At 42.0% G+C, this 13,107-nt stretch overlaps 1 protein-coding gene across 4 annotated transcripts in view; it reads right to left on the bottom strand.

The window, feature by feature from the left end:
• Positions 1–13,107, bottom strand: part of ABHD12 (abhydrolase domain containing 12, lysophospholipase) — a 46,840-nt gene that overhangs the window by 17,723 nt on the left and 16,010 nt on the right. For 3 of the 4 annotated variants that reach the window (XM_030036081.2, XM_041128551.1, XM_030036084.2), the window contains 3 exons: positions 7,650–7,774; positions 3,458–3,563; positions 924–1,043 (listed from right to left, as the gene is read on the bottom strand). In XM_030036081.2, coding sequence (XP_029891941.1) covers positions 924–1,043; positions 3,458–3,563; positions 7,650–7,774 — 351 coding nt within the window. Of the gene's footprint in view, positions 1–923; positions 1,044–3,457; positions 3,564–7,649; positions 7,775–9,202; positions 9,244–13,107 lie in introns of those variants that run through there. The other variant, XM_030036085.1, reaches the window with a different exon arrangement.

Below are 13,107 nucleotides of genomic sequence, written 5' to 3'. Positions count from 1 at the left end.
TCACACTGCACTAATGGTTTTTAGCATCCAGCAACAAAGTATAGAGAACCAACCTACTTCTTTAGCTGATACAGGTAGTCAACTATAAAATTACAAGTTTTAGAAATGCTTCTATTCCAGACAAATGCCCTGTATGTATGCAACAATGAAACAAGACCAGCACATTACCTCTTTCCTTTTGATTTTCTTTCCTCAGAATGTGTTAACTACTAAAATAAGCTCACAAAAGGAACTGGAAAGTTTATTTAATGCATGTAAATCACATATACAGAAGCAGTAATGCTACCCCATGATAGTATTATTTCATTCAGTGTATTATTTCATATACTGAAAAGAAGTATTTCTCCCTACCTGATCTAGGAAGTGTCACAGCCTCCTGGCTTCTAGCAGAGGATACAAGGTAAACTACAGTATCAGCTATCTCCGATAACTGCAATAAATCTATTCCCCCATTCAATAAATGGAGAGGCATCACTTCTTAAAACATGCTTTCCTTTTAAAAGAAAGGAGATGCACCAAACTGCTTTTAGATTTTATTCTGGTTTTAATCATAGAATAGTTTGGGTTGGAAGGGACCTTTAAAGGCCATCTAGTCCAACCGCTCTGCAATTCGCAGGGACATCTTCAACTAGATCAGGTTTCTCAGAGCCCCCTTCAACCTGACTGTGAATGTTTCTAGGGATGGGGCATCTACCACCTCTCTGGGCAACCTGTGCCAGTGTTTCACTACCCTCATCATAAAAAATTTCTTCCTTATATCTAGTCTAAATCTACCCTCTTTCAGTTTAAAACCACTACCCCTTGTCCTATTGCTACAGGCCCTACTAAAAAGTTTGTCCCCATCTTTCTTAGCAATGTGTTGAAACTGTGGCAAGCCAGGAAAACACAGCATGAAACAAAGCCATTGCTGTTTTGTGCCTCACCTTGTTCCCGCATTGCCATGCAAGTAAAGGATTACAGGGTGGCTGGAACCCAGAGCATCTTCAAACCACAACTGGTCCTTCCCTCGCGCATTCTTCCATAAAGCTGCAGGGACCGTGTGCCTGTATACAGAAGGAAAAATTACATTGTCCTGTTGCTACGCAGTGTCTGCCACTCGAATTTTGAGTTTTTTTCATCAACTCATTAACTCAGGATTACACACCTCACACACACTCTTCATAAATCTGTCATGATTAGCCGACAAATGGCCAAGTTTAAAAGGCAGTGGCTAGGGTTATTTCTACATTTTCACCTCCATCACTGTTGCCTTCAAAACCCAGGGCTGTGTGAGGCATCAAACTTCACAGGCAAACCCAAAGCACAATTACAGAACTTCCTGCTGTTCTGGAGAAAGAATGTCAATTCCTCACCTTTTATGGCACTTAATTACTTCAATTAACACACTTATACACCATAAACAAGATTCACAGCTAGGTCAGCAGATATTCAGAATAATCAAAGTCAGCTGTTTTTGGAAAGCATGTTTGGTGAGTAAGAGGCATATCTGACTCCATAGTCAATCTGAGGAAAAAGAGGGGCTCAGGGTCTGATGAGAAGATCATTTTGTTTTCAGACGCCAGGTTCTTGAAGGTATAACATTTTAGCTGGAAAAGCTACAATCTAGAAGAGCCAGGAATTTTTAACTCACAGCTGTTCTTCTGTAGATAATATAGCTGGGCAGCATGTTACAAAGAATTCAACACTGGTGGAATGGAAAGAGAGGAATGACAGACCGAAGAGATTGGATAACTATTCTAGAAGACAAACACTGAAAGCGAGTACATGCCCACAACCACCTCAGATTGTTGAGAAGGGGGCTAGCTTACAGCTGTCAGAAGTAACTTAAGTACTCACATGCCTTTCTCCTTGGAAGAAAGACAAACTCCATCTACCACACCTTCCTCCCAGATGTAAAGCTAGGAGGACAAACCAATACAGGGGGAAACAATGTAAAAAGACTACTTGCATGCATGCAGCCAGCAGACATTGAGTCCTTGAGGAGGAAAAAAGCCCCAGTAACTGTAGGACTCACAACTTCTCTGACTGTTCTACCTCAAGACTTTTGCAAGCTTTTGAACAAAGCAGGCTGAGGACTTTGTTTCAGAAGTATACCAAACACAAGACCTTAAACTGGCATTACAGCAAGGCTCCAAACTTTCATGAAAACCTATCTCGTAAGTATCAAGACAAATGACATGGACTCTGAACTGCTGCCACAAACTGGAAGTTCTGGTTTAGTAAAGATACAAAGCACAGTACACTTGTAAGGGAAACAAAAATCTCAAGAATGCTATCTAAACTTACTCAGCTTAGCAGGTAGAATTTTAATTTTCCAAGTGAAGATATAAACCATTATTTATCAGCCTACCCTGGAAAGACTGAACTTCCAGCTTTCACCAAAACCTGTCTTTCACCAAAATTCACATAAAGGGAAGGAACCATCTTTATGTAGCAGGGTACCACTGTCCCATTCAAAAGGTCATATACCCTCAAGTGAAGAGAAAAATCTCTACTGCATTAGTAGACACATACAAGTTACACACACATAACTGAAAACTTCAAATCCTTCACCTTACAGATCTAACATCACTGGCTATATTAAGGAACAGCCCCCTTCCCTCCACACCTGACATGGTGTCTAGCCTTTTTTTCAGGTGTTTGCTGCTCTTGCATGTATATTCAAACTGCAAGCACTTCTTCAAAGCTAGCAGGAACTTTTCTGTGGCTTTGAAACTTCTGGTGTTGAGACACAATAGAAAAGTGATGTCAAGAAACAGATGCAGAAGCTGGTTTGAGCTGATATAATAATACAGGAAGTACTGAAAGCAGACCTTTTCAGACAGAGAACCACTCATCTGAGTTGATCCTGGGTAACAAGGAGCTAAAATAAATTGCCCATGCCTGGGACCAGAAAATCTTCTTCGTGAGGAAGGAATGACAAGAGAGCTCTGATACTGTCACTCGTTTTGTTACGAGAGTAAACTGTGTGTTCTCTGTTCTCACCCACTCTCCAAACCTTACATATGTTTTACACACAGAATATTCTTCCTCCTACTCTGATCACTTTGATCCTGTTTTCCTATCTTCCCCCACATTTATTTTGCCAAACAAAATATGAACAGCAGTTGAATGACAGAACTTCTCTAACTCCTTGGGTCTCATTGATATGGAGGCATGATCTTTGTAGCAATGCAGACCTGTAACCTTTACGATTCCAAATTATGAAGTTTCTCTGAATGCACAGGTTGTCCAATCGTGTTTCATGCATTACTGATCTGAGTTCAGACGAGCTCCAGAGATCTGCATACTTTTCAACATGAACTCGGTCACTTGGCAGAGGAAAACACAAACATCCACAAAACAGAACAGGCAATGGTTGTCACATGCACAGCGAAAATACTGGATAGGCAACACTGAGAACAAAAACAAGGATAAAGGTGTATGGGCACATACTGCACAGAACAGGCTTCCCTACCAGACTCCGATGGTTACATCCTCCTCTGGCTGCAGGTAATAATTACAGGTGTGGTTTAAACCTTGATCCTGTGGTCTTTTCAAGTCAATGAAATATGGGACCCTCACTGAAATACAAAAAAGTAAAAAAATAATAATAATTAAAAAACCCAGAATATGAAACCTTTTAATTTTTGCCTTTATTTTCTTACAAAACTGCTTTACCAAGACACTGGAGAGTTGTACAAAGTGGTCCACTGTGCTGGGAAGACCTTATTCTTTTTGTGTGAAAGAATGAACTGGCTACAGCTGTGACTAAAATATGAACATTAAAGAGAGCAGGTAAGAAGACACAAGCAACCATCAAAAAAACAGGGAGTAGGCTAAAATTAAGAGTTGGGGGAGACAGACAAAGCTTTCTGTGACACACATTTAACAACCTCTGCCCAGCCTGCTTTGTAAATCTCCCAGCCACAAGACAGTCACTCCTGCTGCATCAATGGGGTGGGTTAGCTGGTTTGGCAAAACTTTACTGTTTGCATCGTAGCTATAATGGAAGTTACTGATGGGACAAACTCCCTGGGATAAAGGGTGCATCCCAGAGCTGTAACATGTTTCAGGATGACACGTGGTTTCAGCCTCTATAATACAACAACCTAAAGGAGATACTGCATTATAGTAGCAGACACCACATGGTTCGTGTCCCATAAGAGTAAGATAAATTGCGTTAAACACTGTCCTCCTGAGCCTTTGAGGAGGATATGCAGTTTGTTAGCCCACTCTCCAAAGACTATCAAATAATTGCCGTATCTCCCAGACACTGCAGCATTTAAAAGAGATCATGTTAGGCCAGAAACTTCATCTCTTCAGGAAGAGAACCCTGAAAACAAAATCATTACACCTCAATTCGATCTTCCAAATGTTTTATGTCCCCCAGCTTATACAATACACAGTTGTTCGTTGCTTGTTACATTCACCGATTCAAACACGAGTGACATCAGGAAAGTCAAACATCAAACATTTTCAGCATTTTGTTTTCCATTGCTTGGTTCACAAGCTACATCTTATAGACACTGTGCAATGTGCTAAATGAGAGGATGTGCTTAGTCTAAATGCTTCCTTTTCCATCACCAACACTGTATGGCCTCTCTAGGCAGCCTCTGACACACCCAATACCAAGGCAGATGCTATAGAGATCTACTGACAGCATCAGTTTTAAGGACTCTCTTTTCCCAGTGATTCAGGCTTTTCCCATAAACTTGACCTCCACTCCAGCAGGGCCAGGAAGTCTGTCTCCTGGAAATTTAGTGACAAACAATTAACATACCAAAGTTTTTGTGCTACTGACACACAAAGAAGCACTGATAATGGTGACAGTCTGTGCTGGTTTTGGCTGGGACAGAGTTAATTTTCTTCATAGTAGCTAGTATGGGGCTATGTTTTGGATTTGTGCTGAAAACAGTGCTGATAATGCAGGGATGTTTTAGTTATTGCTGAGCAGTGCTTGCACAGAGCCGAGGCCTTTTCTGCTTCTCACCCCACCCCACCAGCGAGCAGGCTGGGGGGGCACAAGAAGCTGGGAGGGGACACAGCTGGGACAGCTGACCCCAACTGATCCAAGGGATATTCCAGACCATAGGATGTCATGCTCAGCATATAAAGCTGGGGGAAGAAGGAGGAAGGGGTGGTGGGGGGAGACATGTTCAGAGTTATGGCATTTGTCTTCCCAAGTCACCGTTACACATGATGGAGCCCTGCTTTCCTAGAAATGGCTGAACACCTGCCTGCCAATGGGAAGTAGTGAATTAATTCCTTGGTTTGCTTTGCTTGTGTGCATGGCTCTTGCTTTACCTATTAAACTGTCTTTATCTCAGCCCCTGTGTTTTCTCGCTTTTTACTCTTCCAATTCTCTCCCCCATCCCACGGGGGGGAGTGAGCGAGTGGCTGCGTGGCACTTAGTTGCTGACTGGATTAAACCACTTCACTTACCACCCAAAAAAAAAAAAAAAAATCACTAAACATGCCACAAACACGAAAACCACGCCAGACATCAGCCAATGTCAACCTGACAAATCTGGCCCCTTAGACTGCAAATCTATACCTGTGAAGTCTGTTTGCTCTTATGCAAAAGCATGTGGAAGAGTCCCAGACAAAGCATGCACATCACCAGAGACCGCTGGGTCACTGTGCTGTCACCACAGAACTCTGCGATGCTCTCACAAGGGTGGTGGATCCTCCAAGAGGATGGTAGGTTCTGCGGTCAAGGTCTGGACAGGCACACAAGTCACTCCTAGCAGTATTTTGAGAAAGTTATTCAACTTCTCTCTGCCTCAATTTTCCCATTTGCCAAATCTGTTATGATTTTCTTGTGCGATTTTGTAATACAAAAAGATACAAAGAGGAACATACCAGTGTTAGTGATAGGGGCCAGGTAAGCATTTACCTCAAAGCAAGAGAAAAATATAGAAGTACAGGCTATTTTTATGTATGGCCATTTATCACTGGGATGGTCCATCTATTCTACACACACAAACTTATCGCCATCATCATCATATAGGCATACATCACACGGAGACTTAGCACATTAAAGGTTTTTTAGTGACATGTTTCAGAGCTATTTGATATTACTCGTAACACATCACATGACAAAAATCATATGATTTGTTAATCATACTGATACACTAAATCTGATCTAGTCTGTATTTATGCTTCTAGAAATCTCATTTTTCTGAAGACTTCCAGTAGACACAGCTTGAGATGTCTACCCCATATGCTCATGTATCTCATAACCTGGAATAAAAGTCCGTACTCAAGAACAAATCCAGATGTTGGTTCAGTTGCTAAACAGCAGGAGCACAGCTATCGATTCATCTTTAGCTATCTCGAGAAACAAATGGAAGCACTTTCTCCTGAAGGTCTGTGCTACTGTTTTGGAAGCAAATCTCAAACTACACAAAAGGAGGAGTAAAAGATGGCTGCAGAGTAGCAATTTATACTGAGAAGTTAAAAAAAACAGTATAACAGGGCAAACCCTACGCCACTCCTCTGGAGGAGAAATGTCACTCTCCAGTGGAGAAGAATTACTCAAACATGTCAATGTACTTCTAGTAAGTGTGTTAGAATGCACTTTGCATTAAGGTAAATAGTTTTTCATGGGAGTACCATCACAAGTAAAATCTGACTGCCATTATATAAAGCAGTAGGAACAATGCTGCAGTGATATTAGTGCAAGTACTAGTACAAGAAAGTGTTATGGAACAATTATTTCATTCACTTGGGAATGAACAGAGGTAGAAACTTCAGGGAGACCTAGCAAAGCTCTGCAAGGGCAAATTAAAATCATCACTGAAAAAGCAAGGTGATGAAAATGGAAGTAACCTGCATTATTCACTTTACCCAGCTGTCAGTTCTGACAATCAAGGCACAAGTACTGGCCACACATGTGCACACTTCACAGTGACCACAATCCTAGGTGTTAGAATATACAGAGCATACAACCAAAATGACAGAAGTTACATAAAAGCAACATAGCTGTAGCTGGTCCTTCTAGCTTCTACAGTCAAAGGAAGATATGTTTCCACACTTCATTACAAAACACAAGTGAGGTTTAAAGACAAATTTAGATGGCAAAGAAGCCTCTCTCATACAGTGATGCTCCATTATTTTCCATCCTGTGGATGCTCAAGCCTCCCTGGGCGACCTGGGAGCTGAGCCAGCTCGCCAGACCCACTGTACTGCCAGTTTGACCAAATGCAAAGGCTAAAGAGACACAAGGAAACAGTCAATCTGAATGCATGAAGAGGTCTCTTCTGTCCCAACCAGAATATTCTCCTAAAATGCTTTCAGGTGGAGAGTCACTGCCTGGAAAACAACTAATGGGATTTAATTTCACTTACTTGTTGTCATTCATGCAACTTTGTTGAACCCTTCAGAAAAATGCATTCGACATATTGCATGGTTTTCCTGAAGGAGACCCTTTCAGCTGAAAGCTGACTTCAGTTTGGTCACTGTATTTGTATAAAGACATACTACAAAGACCACTAGGGCCACAGAGAATGCATTCCAAACCATAGTTTGGAGAACTTACAACCTGTGAAAGTTCATATCCTTCACAAGCTGTACACATGCAGGGTGAAAGTGAAGGCAGACAAATGAAAGATAAAGACACTCCTCCCTTTCAGCCCTCACCCACCCCAACAGACTGAGTCACTTACCAAAGTTTAGGAAGACCAGCTTTGCCTGAATAGCAGGGCAAAGTTTTACTAGAAATGGAATCGCTATGTACACTCCCAGCAACCAGATTATTAACTTCCGCAATCGAAACCATAATCCGTATCGCCTGTATAAAAGAAAAAAAAAAAAAAAAAAAAGAGAGAAAGACAGACCTGAATACAGCAGGAATTTTATGAAGCAATTTTCACAATGACCTGTGTGCTTGGTGTATTTGAAAACCTGGTCATTTACTCTTTAAACAAAACTAACTTTAAACAGTTTATGTAGCCTCAGTTGTTTGAAAGAGGCAGAAGTAACCAAACTGTCAGCTGATGATATGCAGCTTAGAAAAAGGGAACAGAAACTCCCCACTAATTACGTTTTGAAACACTCTGTAACAAGAGCTTTTTTCTGCTGATTTAACAGGTTTCAGGATCTCTAGACATGCATATCACATGTCTGTCCCCAAAAAGTAGCCTGACTGCACTTCCCATTTAAATCACGATTAGCAACATTTTGTTCAGTTAGATTTTCAGATATTTTGAGGAACTATGTGCAATGAGACTGATAAAATTACACGTGATCTCACGTACAGACTGGAGCAGACATTCTGCTAAAAGGGTTCATACCTCTCAATGCTCTGGAAAGCAAATCTAAGTTATAAAACATTATGAAATTCATCTTATCTGCAGCATCACTCTATGTGTCCAGACTGAGTTTGGAGCAATTGCCCCAACAGCTTATTTCTATTTTCTCCTAAATAGTCTGATCAGGAATAAGCTACAAAAAAAACCCCAAACCAACACCACAAAAACAAACAACCAACAACAACAACAACAACAACAAAAAAAAAAAAAAATCAAAGAACCACACAGCAGCTAGTTAAGCAATTTTTCTCAAAATATACTTTATTGCTTCAGAATAATTACCACATACACACTCGTATACATATATATGCATGTACATATACATAAAAGTGTACTTCTAATGGTCTAGTTGATTAACATTTTATGGGCAGGAACACTGAGGCCCTCAACTATCACTGCAGTCAAGAACTAAAAGGCATGTAAACCCTTCAGGCAACACAACTTCCTTTGCTTTCCAGCAGACAGTCTCAAGCAGGAACGACGTTGCACGCCAGCGAGCAACCAGTTCTCAGTATCGGGAACTGCCAGCAGCTGAAAGCAGAGATCAATTTTTCCAAGAAGCATGAAGTTATTAATCTCCCATTTGGCAATTTTAGGAGCTGACACACAGAACTTGCTCCACACTAGGGCTGAGAGGGTTTGAACACTGTCAGCTAGTATAAACTATCAAAAAGAGAGCCTGAAGACCTCTTTTTAAAGCATTTCTACAAGAAATAAAAGTGTACAGACAGAACTGGGATGGAAATAGTTTAATCACGTACCAAAATCTTCAAGATCAACAGCTTTGTAGTCCTAGGCTAAAGCCAAGACTCTCAGGAACAGTTTTTCAGCACAGTGAAAAAGGAAAAAGGAGACACTCCAACACCACCACCCCACCCAGGAAGTTTTTGACAGGATTGCCAGGATACAGGGAATAGCTGATCCTCCTATCCATCCAAAACCTGCCTTCATCACACTACTACTGCCTGCCTACAAATAGCTGGAAAAATCTACATCAAAACTGATGCACTTTTCTTGACAAGCTAAAGGAACTGCATTTTCCAAGAGGGAAAAAAAATACGTCACCAAGACACTGCCAACCAGCTCTGACTGCAACAAGTCCATGTCAAAAGGTTCAACGGATTTTAATACTTCCCATGGCAAACCTGACAATGAAGAGGTGAAGAAAGCCAGCAAGGCTTCCAGTGACATTTCCACACCTCAAGCCCAGTTTCCTAAAGTATTAAGGAAAGCAGAAACAGCAAAGGACTGACAGAGGAAACAATACAAAACAGGGGCTTTACAAGAACATTACTGAGTACCAAAGCCTTAGACTGACCCACCTCTGCCCCATGGAGAGCAGCAAATAGAGGCAGAAGAGGCAGAGGTCCTGAGTGCACAAGCAGTAACAAGCAACACAGAAAGTCTGCCTACAGTTGTGGTCTTTGAGAGGCACCCAGCAGATGTACTGTACAGCCCAGCTCTGCAGAGCAATCCACTGTGAAATGCTGTTAAGGTCAGCTAAATACACATGCAAACCCTACAACTTTGGAAAAAAAAAAAAAAAACAAAAAACAAAAACAAAAACACACAACATTTTGCTTGGGCTAATCACAGCTGACCACAGCTCTCCACTCTCAAAACCAGCTTTCCACAACCATCCCCACATTAGCACCTACCGCCTATTTCCATTCCTGGAAGAGGTTTGTGGAAGAGAAGGGGAGGAGAGATCACTGAAAGGTAGCTGACATTTAGTTGACATTTAGCCATCAGGATATAATTTAGCTCTCTTCAATGAGAGAAGTGTGTCTTTTAGTTAAAACTTTGTCTTGTTTGGCTGGTTGCTCAGAGTTAACAGAACCTTGCAGTTTCCCCTCACCTCACGCTTGAGAGGTGGTTGCCATCACCACCTTCCCACTGAGAACGGTAACATGGGTGAGCAACCAGACAGGACGCGGCTTTCCAGCAAGCTGTCCTGCCTGGGGCCCAGATCCTGACGCAGTCAAACAAAACTCTCCTGGGGGACTTTTGCATACACCAGGATTTCAGTCCTACAGAAAAAAAATCCCACTTGTTTAGAAAGGCACCAGAGTCAGGTCTGAACTCCTCCAGGCACAACCAGAGCACATCAAACACAGGTTCTTCAGATGTCTGGGTTGCAAAAGCACTCGGCATGACCCAGCCACAAGCTGGTACCAGGAACAGAAAACACTGAAGACCACATTGTCCGAGTAATGCTGTCAGAGCTAGGGAATGATTTTAGTTTCTCTTTTTTTGAGACTGAACCGAGACATTTCTTGCTTTGCTCTGGTACCCCGCACCAAATGCTAATCGGTAACGTGACATTTACACCTCATCTCCAGGGAGATGTCTACTTAAAATGCAACCAGGGCAAAGCCTCTATCTGTCAACTATCCATCTCTTCTCCTGATAAATCCAAGACAACGTGCTGAAGTACAGACGTCGTAAAATTATCGGGTAAGTCTTTAGTGAGCAATTTAGCTAAATTAAACTGTTCTTGCTCTGCAGAAAAGCTATTTCAGGAAATAAATGCCTTGTACAGGGAGCTTTTGGTGTGCTCAGGAAAAGGCAGCAGCAACATACTTTTGACCCCCTTTTCACCAGGAAACTCAGTCAGTCTTAGAAAATACAAGTGAGTTAGAGAATAAGCAGCTGCAAACTGAGGACATTGAAGAATATCATAAACAGATTTCTAGGAACAATAAAAGTAATGTCTAAAAACCAAAAAAACCCCAACAACAAAAAAAACCCCACACCTACCCAAAACACCCAACCCCAAGTCACCCCAAAATCAAAAAAATCCCCACTGACATCACATTTTCTCCCTCTGCCCAGCTTCTGGGTTCTGTCCAAACACAGGCAAAATATGAAGTAGTTTTTGCTTCACGCAGGTTTCCGAAGTGGATCTGAAGATACAGTCTCTCTCCAGACACGTTTAAATCTGAAAGAAGAAAGTCTTTCCTGTGAGTGTGACATCAGAAACGGAAAATATTCCTGGTAATTTATACCTGGACAAAAGTCCTATATTCACTCAGAACAAGCATTTTGCATTTGGGCAAACAGTAAGAGTACCTGGCTGGCAAGGAGAAGCTGGGGGTCCTCTTCATGACAGCTTCTCCTAAGTGTACTATCTTTACCAACACCAAGAGAACTGCAGGCACAAACATCCTTCGTCTAACCATGGAAAATGACTGGCAAACTAAGATTTAAGTACTGCACCATCACACAACAGGGATTTCAAGCCACAGCCCACAATTACAGTGTGTCTGCAAAGAGCAACAGAGGCAAGCAAATTTAATATGGGCATATTTCAATTCACAGTACTGGTGTTCCTCCCTCCTCTCCAGCAAACTTGGGAGGTTTCATGAACAGAGAGTGTCCAATGCTACTGTGCCGTGTTCCGCATGCAGATTCAGATTAAAATAATTTCCCTGGAGAGCACCTGAATCACTTCTGTGTCAAAAGTACGCCAGAAGAGTTTCCATTGGGATCTCCTTATCAGCTGTGCTACAAGGGTGAAAGGGCAGGCCAAGGGCGAAACAAGAGACTGGTATCAACAGAGCTGCAGTCTAGCAAGAACAAAATTTATCAGAAACACACAAACGCTGGGCTTGCAGTCCCAAAAGGACCTACAGACAAATGCATGTACAGCCCACATGGCCTTTGCCATCCAGCAGAGGCAACGGTAAAACAAAATGCTCACAGACACCCAAATACAAGACTACATTTGTTCAGCGAATGCTGTTTCTCTGGCTTGCTCTGGTGTCCTTCGAATCATCAGCTGTTCAAACTGCAAACTGACAATCCTTTCCCAGCAGGAATTCAGAGCATGGGATGTGGAGAGCCAACACCATTTTCATTCTTGGTCACACAAGGTACCTCCTGATTACCAGGTGACAAAAGTTACTTTAAAAGTGGTAGAGGAAGAAATAAATAACATGAATAACGGTATAACAAGAACACGTTCCCCTACTTTTCTAACAGAAAACATTTAAAAAAAAAAAATCAATACATTCCTCCCCACAGGCAAGGATCAAGAGCATAACAATCAGGAAGTAGACAAAGGCATGGGCAAAAGATTCAAAAAACTGAGGGTCAAAGGGAATTTAAAGGACTGGGATGAATTTCTTTGGGTAAACAGTGTTGTACCCAGACCAACCTATTCTACAACCTGGAAACTGCAACTGAGCCCCAAGCATACAGCGGCATACAGAAACAACACAGCAGCCACGCACAGGGCAAGACAGCCCACACATCAAGTCACTGGCAAGCCTTCCAGCCTTCCTTTAAACAAGGGATGGTTTCTAGCCCAGGTAGGATCTTCAAGAGCATTTGTCTTCCCTTCCTATGGACAGTGGTGCTGCACAGGGCTCCTCCTTCTTACAGGTCCTGAAGGGTGAAAGGATCACCCAATCTTTCTTCTCCCCCCACAGAGGCCATCTGAGCCACTCAAGCTGATTAATCTTTTGTTTTATTTCACTTGTTCCCTGCCAAGAAAATAAAAAAGGAAAAGCAAAAAACCTTCCAACCGTGTGAAAGCACATTCAGAGAAAGCCTCTCAGCTCCTGAATGGGAGTTCTCAGGCAGGCAGTGGGTCTTATCTCCACTTCCAAACGTTACCAGCAGCTTTTAGACAGCTTGTGCAATGACATGCACCAAAGTAATTTTCCACTACAAGATTAATATGGGTAGTCTTCTCCTCTGGTTTGCTGCAAAGCCTGCTTTATGTGCAGCCAAATGCAAACTGAAAAGATGCAAATGTCAAAGGGTTTGTCCCCTCCTGGTTTCTGTGCACAGTGAACGAAGCTGCATA

Source organism: Aquila chrysaetos, chromosome 13 (genome assembly GCF_900496995.4).
Source record: "Aquila chrysaetos chrysaetos chromosome 13, bAquChr1.4, whole genome shotgun sequence".
NCBI lineage: Eukaryota > Metazoa > Chordata > Aves > Accipitriformes > Accipitridae > Aquila > Aquila chrysaetos.
The sequence above is the reverse complement of the archived record's forward strand: the minus strand, read 5'-3'. Positions and strand labels throughout refer to the sequence as shown.